General features: G+C 40.6%; 1 protein-coding gene across 1 annotated transcript in view; it reads left to right on the plus strand.

Moving 5' to 3' along the window:
* Nucleotides 1–659: 659 nt before the first annotated feature.
* Nucleotides 660–19,279, plus strand: part of flna (filamin A, alpha (actin binding protein 280)) — a 77,411-nt gene continuing 58,791 nt past the window's right edge. Inside the window, 2 exon segments of the mRNA XM_051949547.1 lie at nucleotides 660–997; nucleotides 14,093–14,572. Coding sequence (XP_051805507.1) covers nucleotides 14,203–14,572 — 370 coding nt within the window. The 5' untranslated portion in view covers nucleotides 660–997; nucleotides 14,093–14,202.

The raw sequence follows: 19,279 nt of genomic DNA on the forward strand, positions 1-19,279 counted from the left end.
GTTGAACTCAAAGCCCCCGGTTTGTTAGCTGGAACATAGCAGCTCAGTAAGATTCTCATTGGCTCGTAAAGCTGCGAGGCTCTAGTTGAGACTCCAGGGGACTTTTCACAGTTCGTTAGGAAACACTAATGTAGTTACAGAGATATGCGGCCTGTGATCTCTCCTTATTCTCCTCCACTCTCCCTTTAACCTCCCCATCACTCCCCCCCCTCATCTCCCGACTGATGAACTGTAAGTAGAGGGCACAGCAGAGGCCGAACATTCCTGTTTCCTGAGCCAATGCTCAGCTGGAGAGCACACACATGCGCGCGCTCGCTTGCTTGCACACACACACACACACACACACACACACACACACACACACACACACACACACACACACACACACACACACACACACACACACACACACACAGAGTCAGAGCAGGGTTTGACAATCTGTCTGAACAATAACAGATAACAGGAAAGACTCACACACAGAGAAAGGATAGATGATGTCCACACACACACGCGCGCACACACACACCTCGAGTTGAAATAAAGATGTTAGTGATGGGAGCTGGTGACATCATACCTTTAAAATCCTGAAGGCGCGGTCATGACGTCACCTATGTTAAAAAGAGAGAGAGAGAGGAGAAGAGAGAGAGAGAAAGAGGGCAACACCCCCAGAGCCTCCGCAGCTTTACCCGTTTACCAATTAAGGCTCTCACGGTGAGTCCACGGAGAGAGAGAGGGACCGAGGTAGAAAAGCACAAAAGAGCGGAGGGACTATCTCTTTACTTTTCCTTTTGCGCCACCAGCACAACCGGTACACCCGTTATTTCCCCCCACCGGGACTGCGCGTGGGGAGGGAGGACCTCGGTGCAGCAGCACGCACACACACACACACACACCAACACACAACCCGCTGTGACCGCAGAAGCTGTTGCGCGCACTGAGCGAACGGACCGGAGAGACACAGGACGCACACTTCAGGATCACAGACTGCCTCGCACAGGTGAGTCTCCCGTGGGCTCGTGGGTGGGAGTGGGAGTGATGCCGCTCCGCGTGTGGATTCTCCCGGATGGTTTGTTTGAGGTTGCGGCTGCGCTCCGATGTGAAGTTTAGATGGAACCGGAGGGTCGCAGTGCGTAAAACCGCCCCAACTTTTTCTCATGTCTGTGAAACCTGGTTTTACGCGCCCTTTCTCATGGATGTGGAGCTCCTACAGTTTGTTTATGGGTTGTCGCGCACGAGCACAGTCCTCCTCGTGCACGGCAGCAGCATCTCCCCGGTGTTACAATTAGGGGCTCCACACCAAATAAGGTAATACACGGACACTGACTGAAGTTTTTTTTTTTTTTTTTTTTTTCACCGGAGGGGACGAGCGGTGGCCGCTTGCGCCCTCAGCCGCCCAGAGCGAGCCTCACACCGCAGGAGCAGGCGGGTCCCTCGGTCCATGTTCAGAACAGTGGTCGAAGAAGGATCCACATCCTTCAGTGACCCTGTCTGGTTGTTATACTCAGTTACAAGTAAAGCTCCTGCACTGAATAATAACTAATATAGAGATATCAGGGAAATGTAAATCTGTCATTTTTATTCTGCAAATGCTAAGATTTATATGACATGGAATTAATAAGACAAACTTTAATTCACCTATATGTCCCCAGAGGGCAACTTGTCTTGTGCAGTGGTACAGATTTTACAGCTTTGTACATCTACAGATAATAAAACAAAAGAACTACTCTAGTAGAACTCGGAGAATTGAGGTTCTCCAAGTTCTAAGAGAGTAGTTCTTTTGTTTTATTACTTCTGGTGAACTTTTCTTACTTTTAGGATGCCAGGTGAAGCCTTGAACAGCTCAACTGAGGGAGCAGGTTGCTGGTTTTGTCACGCCAAAAGGGTTCCAGGAGGATTTTTTGTGTGTGTGGAGTAATGGGTGGGCCTGCTTGGCACTTTACACCTGCATTTAAAGTTTAATTGATTTTTAAGATGTATTTTTATTGTAATTGTTTGTATTGCAGTATTTTAGCATGTATGTAGTGGAATCAGTTTCGTTCATAAAATCTCTCCTAAAGGAGCAACATGGCTGATCCCAATATAATGCCTCGTATTAGTCCAATATGAAACAAATAGTGGGTTTTTCATCACTAACGGTTTAAAAAAAAAAGTTTTAAGTTATAATTTTGCTTTTTTTTTATAACAGTAACCACAGTAACCAAATGTAAATTTTATTGACTGGTTTTGTATATTTGGACAAATTGGATCATGACTTTCAAATGACAGAACGCATTTTTTCTGATTTTTGGGATAGAAAGCATACTGTAATGCTTATATCGAATGCTACAAAGTGAGTCCTTGAAGAACCTTTCTAAGTGGTTGCTTGAAGCACCATTTTGAATTCAGTAAACCTTCCTGGACAATGACGACGAACCCCAAAAGGTTCCTCAATATTCTACTAGTGCTGAGATTAAGAGTAAGAACTACATATGTAAAACTCTCTATGAAATGTAGAAAATGTACAAAAACCTCTTTACATTTCTCACCTTTAAGAGCACTTTGTGTAAAACCGATAAATACTGAAGGTATCAAGTGTGCAGTCAGACACATTGAGAGTTCAGATTGAGGTGGGACTTTCACTTCCAGTCCTGGGTGAAGCTACCAGTGAATGTTGACTTTAAACTAGTAGAGTTTACGTTTGCATTCGCATGGTGAAAGGAAAGGAACCGTTCTGCCACGTTTTTATTTACAATTCATGAGCAAGTGCCTTCACAACTACTTTATTCAGAGCAACTGCTAATCATGATGACATACTGCTATTGTTTGATAGAATATTTGCTAGTATCATTTAAATTCATCAGATTTAAACTTCCATGAAAGGAAAATATGATTATGGGCAAAGTTGCTCCCTATCGGGCTCATAAACATCCTTTCACACCTTGATAATCTGATAACGGAGCCCTTTGCTCTACCTGTGACTTCTGTGCAGGTCTCCTGAGGCATGCTAGTCTGCAGCTGCCTATCTGTAGCTCCAGAACTCCCCTTCGTGCACCTCTGGGTTTTACTTCCTATCTATATTTAATGTGTATGTATATAAAATCATTCCTTTATCATATTTTTCATATTTATGTGTTTAAATGTACTTATGTGTTTTTGTTAGTGTTAATATTAAAATAATTTCCTGAGTACCACGACAAGTAGACAAAAGTGGCTGATTAAAAATAAAGCTATTTTCTGAAAATGATCAATAATTATTAATATCTACTAACATTTTACAGCAATAAACTAACAGCTAGATCGCAGAGCCCTAGAATATTCACCATTATTTTAGGGTCAAATAACTAATCAGAAACAAACTGATCAGAAAAATGAACCCTTGAACAAACCACAACATACAGTAAGACATAGTACTTAATATGAAAGAAACCATATTTCAATGAAATGTATACGAGATATATTGCTATCGTTCAAAATTTTGGAGTCATTTAGAAATGGCTTCCTTTTTGAAAGAAAAGCAGTTTTTGTTTTTTTTTTCAATGAAGATAACGTTAAATGAATCAGAATTCCAGTCTATACATTGTTAATGTGGTAAATGACTATTTTATCTGGAAATAGCTGATTTTTAATGGAATATCTACAGCTTTTGAACGGTAGTGTACTTTGATTTTACTTAGTTTGGCTCATGTCCCATCTGCTGACATAAAGCAAAGTCTGTGACCTATACTGCAGCCAGCTAATGGGGGGCAACAAAGGGAGACATTTTGGCTTTTATTTACACCACGGTTGAAAAGTTTGGGGTCACCCAGACAATTTCATGTTTTTCCGTGAAAACTCACACTTTTATTCATGTGCTAACATAACTGCACAAGGGTTTTCTAATCATCAGTGAGCCTTTCAACACCATTAGCTAACACAATGTAGCATTAGAACACAGGAGTGATGGTTGCTGGAAATGTTCCTCTGTACCCCTATGGAGATATTCCATTAAAAACAGCCAAAGATCCTTGATGCTGTTTCTCCCTACAGAGGCTTGGTGATTGACTCCCGATGACGCCAGACATTTTCTAAATCACTCTGACTACTGTTTTATTCCTCTCCACTCCCTTCATCCTTTCTACACCCTTCCTCACCATCTCCCATCCCTCTCATTCGCTGGATATAGTCAATGTCTTCTGCTTACACTGATATCAGTGAGCTTGAGGGTAGTGACGGCAAAGGATAGGCAGCTTTGAGATGTAGTTCCATCGGATTCTTGGTCTTTATAGGATTCCTGGATTTTTTTATTTATCATAGTGTGGTGAAAGTGTACAAGTGTTGGGAAAGCAACCTACAACCACACAGATGTAGTGTGTGAGGGTTTGCACAGTTCACAGTGACCTGTGGAATGGGACTGTTGATGCAATAAACGTCCATGTGACTGGACCAATCTGTGCATCAGGTAAATCTAATAAACAGGCTTTCGTTACTGCCATGGCTGCAGCAGGGTTTTCCCTTGTAAAACTGCGGTGAAGTAGTGATGATAATTCTACGGTGATTAGATCAAAAGACTGGAATGTGCCTCTTTGTTCTCAGAGTGAATGTAACCAGTCGTTTCCAGCATTTTCTGGCAGGAGATTTCACACTGAGGTCATAACATTCTTGTTCAGCCTTCAACTTATACCCAGTTGAATTCTGTTTATTTTCAGATTGTAGGCTTTGGCTGTTTACTCTGTCTCAGTCAGAAAGTTTCTATAACATGCATGCGAGTTTTAAAACCGTTTGTTTGCTGATTTTTAAAGATTGTACCAGTTCTTACATAAATTCCAAAGAGATCTTCGGCTGTGCATAAAGGACAGACTTGGCTCCAGGATCTATTTTAGACCTGTATTCTTTCTAACAGCCACCAGGGGGCGACTCCTCTCATTACAAAAATATATGCAATTGTATTAAAGTCTATGAGAAATTAACCTTACTTCTCACTTCATTACCTCAGTAAATGTTTTCCTAATGAGTCTATGGTCACAATCTGTAGATTTCAGTCTTCTTCAATACAGGTCTATGTTCATTTCGTAAATTGTAATCTCATTTTGAGTGAAATAGTTGATAAATGTTTTAGGGCAGGGCTACCTTGGGATCAGCAGGTTGCTACTGTAACACTCTGAGTGGTGTCCTTAAGCTCAGTTTCAAGTCTAAAGGGTTTCTTCTTCAGTTCTCTTCCCCCCCCCCCCTTTTTTTTACAAAACAGTTATTTTAATAAATGAATCACGACTTAAATACATTAATACGTGGCATTTAAAGATAGCTTAATAAATTAAAAGTGCATGACACAGGTGAATTCGCTAAGCTAGGCTAGTTAGCTTTATAATGAATAATTTTGCTCGGAAAGATTTAACCTTCGTCTTATTTATCTTATGTGGTAAGTTCAGATATCATCAAGCAAATTTGGTGAAGCTAATCATACTTGTTGTAACTAGCTGGTGTGCTTAACTGCAGTTGGTTTTCTACCACTGTTGTCTAGTTCTTGTGAATTTTTATAGCTTTGTGAGGTTTTTGTTTCTTACAAAATGTTTATGATCTGATTCTGGTCTGATTTTTGGCCAAATGTGTCATCCAAAAACATTGTTGATGCCACTGAAGCAGACTGTTTTTGCTCTTTTGCACGAGAGAGTCAATTTAGTGAATTTATCCTTCATTAAGTACCTTAAAACTTTCATATGAAATCCATTCAAGTCAGTCAAGACCTGATTTTCATGTAATTTTATGGGACTTTTACCTGGCATTGTTCTAGCTGGTCTGTTAGCTTGCAGTCTCATTAGCTGTGACTGCAGTTTGAAAGGCATCTAATTAAAGATCTAAGCTCAAATCCACTAAGTTAGAGGTATAATTTAAGATTTTGCTTGGTCCTTTTTATGCGGTACAACAAATTCAGTTACTCAGATGTCAGTTCTAATATTTTAAAAGTATGGCAAGGCATGTAAAAGTCAGATTCTGGTCTGAATGGCTCAGAGACAGTTTGGAGACTTCGATAACTTTTGACATCTTTTTGGTTCGACAAACACCTTGATGGTAAAAGATGTGTAGAGAACCTTCAGACGAGAAAAGGAAGTGGTTGGCAGAGTCTGAGACGTAAACATGCACATGAAACCTGTCCTTGTTTGACCTGTCTCTGCCTACTTTCACCCAGCAAGTGCCAACAACAAGTGCCACCACTGTCTGCAGGAACTGGAGGGGAAAACCATAACAGTAATCTGTGCACCTGACTTTTTGTCTGCACGCCGCTGGTTGTCATGTGGTTGTTGCCTGCAGCATTAAACTTCCTGTGCCGAGTTCTGCTGTGCTCGACTTGCGACTGCTGGGGTGTGGTGAGTGATGATGAGAAACTGTGGGCATCTCGGGCTGCTGCTGCTGTAATAATAGACATGTGGCTGGGAGGAGGCCTCTAAGCCGACGCTCATCTCACCGATGAATGTGTCTAAGTAATATACTTCTAATAATAAACGCTGGAGGCTCTCTGTGCCCTTAATATTAACACTTAGCAGTTTATCTGTGTAACATGATGATGACATGCACCAAAAGCTCCCTCCTCCCTCTATTTGCCCGTTAAAATATTTTCCTTTATCTCTCAGGCTCATTACTTGATTCTTATCTGAACTATTGGAGGAATACTGTTACCCTTAACTTTACACTCCACCCTCTGAGGTTCTTGTGCTTCAGCTGATCCAGGAAATGAAGCTTATACTGTTGTTGCGATTGCTGTAATCTTTGGCCAAAGGCCTGACGCAAACTGTGAAATAACAGTGCAGGATTTAGGTCCATTACCCAGCTCACCTGTGGATTTGGCTCACTGCTTTCAATGCTGGCACAGCTCAGGGTTCAGGATGTGTTTTGCTTTGCTCTTTCTCCTTCTACATCAGTGTCTTTTAATCCCAAATGTATGCGGTTGTAACATGAATTCCTGGCATGTGACATCATGCCTTTGCAGTGAAGACCTTAACCCTCTGAACCCTGAACAAGTTTCTGGGGGGTTTTAAGCTTGTTTTTTTTTTTCTTACTCCTTGTGGTCCCATTCTAACTGCAGTATAAAGTCCTGCACCTCTATGGAAACAGCACAACCACGACTAGAGGCAGAGAGAACTCTCAAATGTTTTGACACTGTCATAATGGCTTAAATCATAAAAAAAAGTTTGATTCCTTTGATTATTGTATGGACACTAAAAGTCAAAAGTTTGGAGACAGTTTCTCATTTATTTCAATAAGAAAGTGTCTCCAAACTTTTGACTAGTAGTGTACAAAAACTGGAAATAACCTAGAATTAACTTGTACAATTTTTCAGCTGTCCAGTTATTACCACCACTGGGGGAAAAAAAAAAAAAAAAAAAGATTCCACACACTATAGAAGTGTATTTTTTTTTAGCATTTTAGTTTGTCTTGTCTCCTTACTGTTTTGTGTAAACATTGCCAGCAGTTTATCTGAAACGTCCTTGAATTTTCATCAAGTAACTGTCGATCACAGCAGACTCACTGATGGCTTCTTGGTTGTAGAATCTGATCAGAGCACACGGTGATTTTTTTTTAAATTTTTTTTTTTTGCAAGTGTTTAAATGAGACGTGAAGACGAAAATTATTTTGAACAAATTTTACGATTTTAGCTAAAATTACATTAAACTGCCTGACTGAATGGCATGTCAGAGATGGTTCAATTGACCAGCCTAAATTTGAAAATCTGATATTTGTTTTTGCAGTTTCTGGCTCTGATAAATAGTGCAATTTTGGTGATTTGAAAGAAAAGACGGCACACCTTTCAAACCCACAGGTGGGTTTTGGTGTCCAAGAGCTTAGAATAAGTATTAAAACCTTGAAACTATACTTTTAACGCATCATTACTTTGTGTTGTAATTTGCAGCCACTTTTCGGTTCTTTAGCAAAGTCCTGCACCTCTATGGAAACGGCACAACCACGACTAGAGGCAGAGAGAACTCACAAATGTTTTGACACTGTCATAATGGCTTAAATCATAAAAAAAGTTTGATTCCTTTGATTATTGTATGGACACTAAAAGTTCCTGATATGTTTTGCATGTAAAATCTGCACAGTAAGCACTAACTTTAGCTGTTAAAAGTAGTGGAATCAAAAGTTCAGAATGTCTGTGTTCTAAATCTGAAGAAGTGTAAGAAAAGGTACCACCAATTTGTAGTGAAATACATTTAATGAAACCAAATGAAATCAGACTGGGGACACTGAGGTTATGTGATTTTTCTTAGCAGTTTTCCCCATTATTTCGCTTCCTAACGAAGTGAAATAATCCTACCGGTCAACCGTAAATGTTAAGATGTCAAATAAATCAAGTAAAAGCTGCAGTGTTCACAAAATGACAAAAAATGGAAACAAATGCAAAGAAGTGTAAACCATTAGATAAGACAAGTGCCAAGAGGACCAGAGAAGAGCATGAGTAAAAAAGTAGAAAATGTAGTGTCACAAATAATCACTAGAGGGAGCCAAAAGGCCAGCCGAAGAGCTCAGTTCAGCCTTCACATCCTGAGACATTTCAGTGTGTCTTGCTCAGCCTTTTGCTGTCTCCGCCCCGTGTTTTGTCTCTTGTTTATTTGGCAAATTCCTTTGAAACAATAGGCCACTTCTTTTGCAGGGAATATTTTACCAGCTTCCTCAGCCCTCACTTTACTTCCATGCCGGATCTGAATGAAGATCAGCAGGAGTTGAACCCACAAAATGATCCCTCAAATTATTTTCTACTTCATGTCTTCACTCTTTGCAGTAAACCTCGCCGCTGTCGTCATGAGTTTTATATTTTAATTAAGCCTGTAAATTGCTTCGACAAGCTTCTGTGTAATGGAAGCGAATTATGCATCGGCAGGGACCTGAGCTACAGCCGCTTGGAGCTATTTAACTCTATTGTGCCATTGTTTTAAAGGGTAAAAGCTCGCTGGTGCCACATTGTGTGTGTTGCATTAATAGGGCTCTTTTATTGGGGTATTATTAAGGCTTCAGGGCTGCAGGGTTGTTATGGCGCTGAGGAGCATTCTTCAGATTCTCCCTTGACCAGACGCACACAAACATGCACAAAAAACATGCACACGCAATTGCACAGCAACACACAAAGGCTGAGGATTCTTGATGGCTGCTGTCCACACTGTGGCTCCTGGCATCGAGCTCCTTATTTAGGCAAAAAAGCTGCAGTCACATCTCTCCTTGCATTTTTAAAAAAAAATGTATTTCTACTGTTGTTTTAATCATAGAAAGAAGAAGAAACAAAACTGGTCACCATAAAGGGACACATTTTCAGGTTTTTGACATTTTTTTTTTTTACACCAAAGTGCAGGACCCTACAGTTCCCATAATGCAATTAGTAGCATCTGCCATGGAACAAACTCGTATTTCACAACCCTGAAAGCTGGAAATGTCATGGCCAACTCGACCCTTAAATCAATTCAGTATCCTATGTCTGGAACTGGCTGAAGGCTACTTTATGTTACTGCAACATACTTTCCCAGGGGCTTCCTGTTTATATGAAAACAGAACACAACAGACAGGAAAAAAAAGCACAAGTTTGAATTCAAAATGCATTTATCAATTTATACCAGAGCATTTTATGGACTATAGCTGTCTGCAAATCTAATATCATCCAACATGCAATCAGTCTGAAACACATTCCTGATAGCATGAGTTTAAATTATGCATGGAGGACATGAGTGGAGAATAAACTTCGTTTTTTTTTTTTCCAACCTGGGGTCTGTTTTCATATGTCATTTCATACATGTGAGAAATGGAGAAGTGAATTTTCGACATGGCTCCAGTATTTAGCCAGGGAGGCAGCTTCGCAGCTCAGCTAGCGAAAAGTATGGGGCAACTGGCCCCCGCGTCAAAGTCCGCCCTAACGTGCTTTTTTCCCCACACTGACCGGCTTGGATAGTCTCGAGTGTCCCACAACATACTGAGATGAGAAGTGAATGAAAACCTTCACATTACTTGGTGATCGCTATTTGTTGTGGTCTGTATCCAAATCTCGAGACGCTAGAAAGCAAATCTCGTTCCGAAATCGCGCGATAGCTCGCGCCAAAACACTGGTGGGGGAAACAGCTGTTTGCCTCAGGTGAAGACAGACGAGTGGAGCGATTTTGTGTCGGATTAACGAAGTTTTTACGTCGAAGTGCATCAACTGGAGTTTCAGGGTCCATTTGTAAAACGTTTAGCCACAACTTTAGCGTTTCCTTCTCCGAGTACGGTAGTCTGTGAAAGCTGCGCGAAGTGTAGCGCACCATTCTGTTGCCACAACCGGAAATGTGCACTGACGACCCATTAGTTTTACCAGTTTTAGAAAAAACTAACTGTTCTATAATCCAAGCACGTTAGGGCGGACTTTAACGCGGGGGCCAGTTGCCCCATAGTTTTCGCTAGCTGAGCTGCGAAGCTGCCTGCCTGGCTAAATACTGGAGCTATGTCAAAAATTCATTTCTCCATCACTCACATGTATGAAATGACAAATGAAAACAGACCCCAGGTTTAAAAAAAAAAAATGAAGTTCCCCTTTAATCAAACTGAGATGTTTGAGAACTTGTTTAATGCTAATCTGTGTCAGGCATCTTTGCATTTTGGAAATAATTTTGGAATCGAGGTTAAAGACATCTTGCATTTCCCTCCTTGTGCCACTTTTACTGGGGGCATTATAGTTAACAGTAGTAATAATTTCTGAGTTATCTATTGTTTATATATGTATACAGTACATAAGAGATTACAGTTATATTGAAAAGAGGGAAATGACAGTAGAAAATGTTGGGAAATGAAAAATTGATGTTCATTTATGCTATACATATGTATGTTTCCACAGTTAGTCATATAACTATGTTTAATTTGGGTGAGCTAAATCAATATTCTTATATACATACAGTTGTCAACATGATTTCCATCATCAGATCAAAGTAATATCTGCATTGCATTTTGCTGTCATTGTTTAACTTTTTGGCAGCTTACCATGAAAGCACCGCATGACTGCACCATCCCCTGCTCTACTACATGTACTGCAAACCTTGCTGAGAATATTAGAAGCAGTACAGCTCCTCTGATAGACAAACTGTGACAACACCTTTTTAAAGTCACTCCAAGCATCTTTATCTGTTATGTTCAGTAAAAGAACATTTTAATTTAGCTGTATATTGGACAACATATACTGATGATATTGTATATCATTCAGTCTAAAAAATACTATCAAAATGTGTCTCTAATATGGTAAATGACTTGAGGATGACAGAAACCCTTCACTACACTTGTTATATTTTTAGAACCGGCCATTATATAACACTCATACATGTCATTAGTTGATTATACTTGGCGTATGATCTCCTCTGGCTGTTTGGTCAGTACAGTGAGGACAGTCAGAGGCTGGTGTCTAGACTCTAGACCCACTCTGTAACCTCTTTAAGGACAAGGCAGAACACAACACAATGACGTCCCGCATGTACACAAATGAAGGCAGACATCTGGGCTCAGAAAACACTCGCACAAGCAGGCATGCTGCCCGTGCTTGCACAGAAAAGGAAAGCTTAACAAAGCGGAATGCCGTCCAACAGAACACAAACAAACATAACTGTGAGCTCATGTGGAGTCACTGATGCTCATATCCCTCTGGATATCTAAAATATTTATTTCGCCTGGGACCCATGAGCATCAGATGAGCTCATATCCTCAGGAGTCCTGGCCGAGGGCCCCTCATCTGTGTACATCTGCTGCTGTAGCCTGTCACTTTGTTTGTAATGCTCAGAAAACAGCCTCTTTCCTCTTGTAGCCACATTATTTCTGTGACTAAAGATGGGATAACGAAGGATAAACCAGGACAGCGACGCCCTACATATTGGCCAATACTGAATTAAAACCAGACTTTTTTTTTTTTTTATCCCTCATCTCTGAAAAAGGGAAAGTTTCTAAGAATTAGGAAACAGGCAAATGCCAAACTGCAGTGACAGCAAGTGCTAGCTACTGAGATATCCTTAAGTAAAAGTAATTTGCCTACTTTCCCATTTTGAAAAAGATAGTTGTTAGATCAAAATGGAGAGGCAAAGAATCTACCAGCTAAAGTCTAATTAGCCTAGCTAGCAGAGGGTTTTATATGTAGCAATTGGCTCTGGGGATTTATTTCATGTGGTTAAGTGGTCAGATGTTTGGTTAGCTTGTGAAATAGCCTGAAGTAAAAGTATTTGCCTACTTTACCATTTAATTTTTTTTTTCTCGAAAAAGGCAGTAGCTAAATCTTAAATCAAAATGGAGAGGCAAAGAAACTATTTTTTTTTTTTTTATTGAAAGGAGGCAAAGAAACTACAAGCTAAAGTCTAATTAGCCTAGCTACCGGAGGGCTGACTCTCAGGGAATGAGTTCTAAAATATTTGGCTAGCTTGTGAGATGCCCTTAATTCAAGGTAATTTGCTCACTTTTACACAAAATATTTTGAAAAAGACAGTGGTTAATTGTCGAGGCAAAGATGCTACTAGCTAAATTCTAAGTAGTCAAGCAAGCAGAGTGCTGTATATGTAACGTCTGTCTGATTGTGGGGCAATGATTCTTTGTAGTGAAGCTAAAATGTTTTGGTTAGCTAGGAATACCTTGTGAGATAGCCTTAGCTAAAGGTAAACTGCTCATTCTTCCACCAAATATTTTTAAAAGGCAGTAGCTAAATCTGAAATGGTAATGTAGAGGCAAGGGGGTTACATGCTAAATGTAAAATAACCTGGTTAGCAGAGTGATGTATATGTAGTGTGTGACTCTTGAGGACTTATTTCACACAGTTAGCTAAATTATCTGACTGCCATTGAGGTGGCCTTTGCTCATGTACCTTCAAAAATGCGAATTAAAAAGAGATAATAATGGAGAGGCATAGAAGTAAATGCTAGCCAGCCTAACTAGCCAGAGCACTGTATATGTAGCGTCTCACTCTTGGGGACTGAGTTTCATGTGGCTAAGCTAAATGTTCTGGCTAGCTAGGAATAGCAGTTTAAATGGTCCTAACTAAAGGTAATTTGTCCAATTTCCCTTAAAAACATATTTAGAAAAGTACAGTATTCAAATCTTTTAAAAAATAATGTAGAAGCAAATGTGCTACTAGCTAAATTATAAGTAATCCAGCTGGCACAGTGCTGTACATGTAGCGCCTGACTCTTGGGGAATAATTTCATGTAGTAAGCTTGAATACATGACGAGACAGGGAAACCTAGTAAGATAACCTTGACTTAAGGTAATTTGCCCACTTTTCTGCAAAAACTAATTACAAAATATAACGGCTTAATCTTACATCATAATGTAGAGACAAATGAGCTGGGTGCTAAATGCTAGCTAGCAGAGTCCTGTATATGTCTAGTCTGACTGTAGGTAAATGACCTCATGTGGTTTAGATATCTGTCGGGTACTACAGGTAATTTGTTCACTTTCCCACAAAAAGATTTTTTTTAAAGATAGTAGCTAAGTCTAAAATAACAGAGAGGCTTTGAAGCTATGAGCTAAATGCTAACTAACCAAGCTAGCAGAGGTGATTGTAGCTAGTAAAAAGATATTTTACTCTGATTTTAAACACCATAAAATAGTATTGTTGAGGGTCAAAAGTTGCAAAAGAGTTAGTACCATGGTAAAAAAATACTTATTTTTGACATGAATGTTATTGACGGATTGTTTTTTTAGGTTAACATGTAAATGAGGACTAGTTAGTATCTTTTTTCACCAAAAATAGGGAAAATCATTTTAAAGAATGAAATGGTTCATCAAAATGTTCATTATGCTCAGAATCTGTTTTGTTTATGTGGAATTTCTGTTTGAAATGGCTGCAAAGTTGGATTTATCTAATCCAATGGTCAATATCTGTGCAGTTTCACTGATATGTTACTTGAAATGTGTTTTGCTGATTGTACTTAACGACTTCCATCTTGTCGGTGTATCTTGGGTTAACGTGAGGCATTTTTTTTGCCTCACATTGTGTGTCATGAACATGAAAAAGTGTATTGTCGGAGCTGCAGTTCGATCCAAAACGACACCCTTTTCTTTCTTAACCGCCTACTTTCTTGTACGAAACCTCTATCTGCAGGCTATAAGTCAGCCTCTCTCTCATGCTCTCTCTTTTATTTCTTTTTCTTTTCTCCAGAAAGTGAGAAACAGAGACGCGGAGAAAGAGAGGGAGCGGCCACGCAAAGTTGAGCAGACTCCACCCAGAAAAAAAAAGCAGCGAACCGAGAGACAGGCGAGACCATAAAAATGAGTGGTTCCCACCCCCGGCTCCACCAGAGCGCCGCGCCCGCTCCCAACGCTCTCTCCACGGACAAGGACGCAGAAATGCCCGCCACGGAGAAGGACCTGGCCGAGGACGCGCCGTGGAAGAAGATCCAGCAGAACACCTTCACCCGCTGGTGTAACGAGCACCTGAAATGCGTCAACAAGCGGATCGGCAACTTGCAGACGGACCTGAGCGACGGGCTGCGGCTCATCGGGCTCCTGGAGGTCCTGTCCCAGAAGAAAATGTTCAGAAAGTACAACCAGAGGCCCACCTTCCGCCAGATGCAGCTGGAGAATGTGTCCGTGGCTCTGGAGTTCCTGGACAAGGAGAACATCAAGCTGGTGTCCATAGGTGAGTGTGATGAATGAGTGCTAGTAGCTTCTCTACCTTCATGCTGGGTGTTCCTCCGTTTCATTTAAAGAGAATATGAGAACCTGTGCAGAGAAAGCTCATTTATAATGCAGCTTTTTCAACCTCCTGTAGTTGAGTGTTAAATAAGTCCAGGCGTTTCCCCTCCACTGACTTTTGTCTCCAGTTTGAAGTGTGTTGTTTTGGGAGGGGGGGTCCGATGCGATTCCCAGTCACCTGAGCTTTTCTGGGCCGGTCTGGAGTCAAAACTTTGGGGGCCTGGATGTAACTCTGGCCTAGTAGGACAGGAGACACACTGGGCTATTGTCTGTGCTCATGTCGTGCTGCAGAGTTGGGGAGGGTCTCTCATAGAAATACACTGGACTTCGTTCATGATTTAGAAATGGGGCTCTTTTTTACATGCAGTTGCTCTCAAAGCTACTAATCTTGCAGTTGTTTTAGCTTGAGAGTGAGTTAAAAGTAGTTTTCTGCAGAGAGTAGAGTGTTCTCTTGCATTTCAACATAGATAACCTGTCTGGGGAAAAATAAAACTTTATCTAAAATTGCCCAGAAAGGAAGAAGTCTGTGGTATATGAATCAGACATGAGTGTCATCCCTCGGGGAATGTCTGGCTCACTTAGCGGTTTCGTGCCTCCCGTTGCAGCCGCCAGGTGAGGTCACGGCACAGTTTGTTTGTGCAAATTCGAGTACCGCTGCTCTCCCCTTCATTTTTCCCAATCATGATGGCAGTTGATTGTGTGTTTAATTAAGCGGTGCACTGCTGGTATTCAGGCCACAGCACCAGCCTCCGCTCTGTTTGTTCCTCCAGCTGACTCACCCTCATCCCCAGCTGCCCTCTTTTGAGTCACTTAATCTGAAGATGAGAGAGGAGCTCGCTCTCCTCCTTATACTTCCTCCTTTCATTGCAGTAAATGGACACACCCAGGCTGCAACACTCACCACAAATTACCAAACTGCCATCTCTGCTCAGCATGGTCCCTCTTTCTTTGCACTCAAACTCTCTCTCGACTTTACTCACAGAACATGTCCAACCTTTTAAGTCTTTTCACCTAATTTATTTTTTCCTATTGTTGTATTCTATGCATCTGTCACTTATCTGTTTGCTAAAAAATAGGCACATATTGATATGCAACGGTGCTCATGTGTAACGCTGTCATCGAGAGTTACTCAAGACCAGCGAGTGATTTGCTCCATCCAAAAAGCGACCACAGCAGGAGAGCGTGGAGCTGGACAATGGCTGCAAAGTACACTTATTTGTCTATAATGGATTAGTCATTTATGCTGTAAAATATTCCGTAGCCCGTGGTGAAATACGTGTCCAAAAGCTCCTAAATTACAGTCAGTTTACAGTGATATAACAGACAAAAGCAAGAGAAAAAAGTCCTCTGATTTGAGTTGCTGAAGGGAGCAAATGTTTTTATAAACAACATAAGCAAAAATTAATGGAAAAGTTAGTGGAGAAATGCTCCTTTAACCCTCTGAACCCCAAACAGAAGGTTAAAGAGAAAACCCAAAAATGTCTTCTGTGCAGTTTGACAAAGTTTCAATGCCATAAATCATTTTAGAGAAAAAAATAAAGTTGATTTTCTATGATTATTTATTTCACAAGCATTGAAAAAGCTGGAGTTAACATGCAAAAAATTTAAAATACAAACATCTGGTATCAGTACAAGGAAAAAGTGGTAACTCTGCATATTATAGATATTTTACTACTTTTTAATTTGTGTCTATACATATCTCCTATCTGCTCTGTGTAAACACAGCCTGCAGTTCAGCTGAAAATCCTAGAATTTTTGAGTTACTATTGGCTTTACAGTTGCACTGAGGAGAACAAAACTTTGATTGTTTCGTTTACAAAATCTGGATCGTGGAAACCGTTTACTTTCACACTTTTTTTTTTTTTGTGAAGTCATTTTGATTAAATGTTGTGAAATTTTCCATCTGAACAGCACATCACAGATGAAAAGTTCAAGATCCACTGGAGAATTTATATCTCTGATAAATAGATTTTCTTTGAAAGTTCACATGAATCAAAATTAAATTAAAATGTGACGCTGTTTTCACATGTGTGCGATATGTATCTAGTGCCAGAGACTGGTTAGCTTAGCCTAGCATAAAAATGAAAGAAACGGGGATACTGTCAGCTAAGTCCAAAGATTAAAAAAAAAAAAAAGTCCACCCATCCATACCTCTGAAGTGTTCTAGTTACCACATTTGTTTAGTTCATACAAAAAAACAACTGCAGAATCACAGCACTCACTGATTTCCTGGAAGTTCTTACAAGCGCCACAACTTGTGGTTTTTACACTTCAGTTTCTGTACTATAAATAGCAAACCCAAGGGGTGCTGGTCGGTAGGTTTGTTTTTTTAGTTTTACCTTTGGGGAGAGCCTGGCTAGCTAATTCCCCCATTCTTTATGCTAAGCTAAGCTATCCAGTGTAGCTTATCATAAAGACTGCACAGATGTGAAAGTGGCATCAGTCTTCTCATGGTTTAAAGGTTAATTACTCCACCAGGGAAAACAACTGAGTTATGTGAAGATCAGCGTATGTTTGTCCGTCTGTCTGTCTGTTGGCAACATTACTCAAAATTGGACTAACAAATTTAGACTGCTGTTGGTAGAAAAGCTCTGTGAATCCAGCCACAGTGACGCTCTTCTCTCATTCCCACAGTCCCCACAGACTTCACTGTAATGAGGTTTCAGCCCAACAGGTAATCTCTCTTTCTGCAGTTTTGGCAAAAAAAACACCCACATGATCTGGCAGCAGCAGCAGACACATGACTACTGAATAATTCCAGAGGAGAACTCGAACGTGTTGGGAAGTTAAAGAGCATCAAGGCTGCCACCTAGCAGGCAGTGAGGTGACGCTGCTGTGTTTGAATGTTCTCTTTAAATCTGAGGACGCTCCTGTTTGTGCGTGTGCGGCTTTATTCCGCTGTCCTCATCACACCCATGTTTGCACAAGCCGGCTCATTTCACTTTGGATCATCCTGTTCGATGAAGCACCAACAGGCACATCAGCCGCTCAGCAGATTAAGACTTGTGTTAATTAAACATCGTGCTGTTTGCGCAGAGATCCGCTCTTCGTCATCATCTTCTCTTTGTCAGCAGCATCGTTGCCTCAGCCCAGCCCAGCTTTTAAAGCCCTACTTGACTGAGCCTGTGCACAGTTTGGCAAAACAGTACAACAGCAGAGAATGTGCCAAACTCTTCCAGTCATCTAAGAGGGCAGGATGTGAAATAAACATGCCGGTGTTGTAACTTCGTACCTGGCGGCTTCGCTGTCTCTGCAGGTTGAGACAGACGCCTGTGTGGCAGCAAGCAGCTATCTCCTCCTGGTACATCGTTGCATAACAACGAAATGTGCTCTCTATTACTGTTGACAGACAGGGATTGTAGATTATTGCAGAAGTTGTACAACGAGTATTTAGCAGGCTCATCTGAGTGGATCTAAAATGTATGTCACTTTTTGAAGAGGCAAATTTTATAATCTTTGCTTACAGTTGGAAAAAGTGGATTCCAAGGAACTAAACATGCAAACACTACAAAGGCGGATGGAAGTAAACGGTGTAGATGAAAGTCTAAGCTACGTGAATGAAAAGCAGGCTGTATAGTTTTGAAAATCAGTTTGTAGCATAGGATAAAGTGATTTTGATGAAATATTACAATTCTAAGCTTACATTTGATTCAGTTTTCTGACTTAACGGCACATTATGGATGAGCAGTTCAAGAGCCATAACTGAAAATCAGAGTTTTCACAGGTCACAAGCTAACTGATGATCAAATGGGTTGTTGGTGCATTTTGGCTTTGTAGGGCTGTAAAATGACTGTCGGTGCTGAGTCAGTTTAATAACATTGTCACCGCTCTACTCCTATGCTGCTGCTAAGACTGTGTTTAGCGTGTAACCGATTAACGTGCGCGTGCAATGAAACAAAAAGGAAACTCATCACGTTCACTAAAATGTTCATGTGTAGCGTGCGAAAAATGTTGTGCAACAGCAGCACAAGCAAAGAAGGCAAATAAAGTTCGTCAGCAGTACTAATACTAGGACTAATTCAAGTTGCTTTATTGGCATGAAAGTTAGTGAGTAATATTGCAAAAATATCAATGAAAATAGGACAATTACAAATACAGACTGTAAACAAAGAAAAAAAATGTCATTGGCACAGAGGAATCTGCTTGAAGTTTTTCAGTATTTTCACCAACGTTGGCTAGAGGTCCAGCTAAGGCTATAATATCTAAACCCTGGAACAAGAGCGCGTTTTATTAAAATGAAATTTTTAAGAGGAAAAAATAATCTCACATTGTAGCTTTAAGTAATGATTAATGGTCTTGTCAGGTGTGCTGCGACACTGACAATAAAACACTGAGTCACCTAAGCAAGAAATTGGTGGCTCATCTGTGAAGAATTGGACGACTGAGCGGTTCTTTGAATATAGTATAACCGGATGTGTTGCGACAGAGTGGGCGGGGCCAGATGAGCAGGTGGCAAGTGTCTGGGCAGGTGGGAGAGTCTCTGATTCACTGTGGCTGTCTCTACCTACACAGTCTCACCTTCGTACGGTAGATTATCACAGTGAGAGTCTGACTTAAAGAGACATTCTAATGTAAATCTGTCTACAGTCGGGTATATAAAGGCAACACTGTTTACCTAAAATATCTTAAAGAAATGAGTTTTTTATTTATC

The sequence above is a fragment of the Acanthochromis polyacanthus genome, chromosome 6 (genome assembly GCF_021347895.1).
Source record: "Acanthochromis polyacanthus isolate Apoly-LR-REF ecotype Palm Island chromosome 6, KAUST_Apoly_ChrSc, whole genome shotgun sequence".
NCBI lineage: Eukaryota > Metazoa > Chordata > Actinopteri > Pomacentridae > Acanthochromis > Acanthochromis polyacanthus.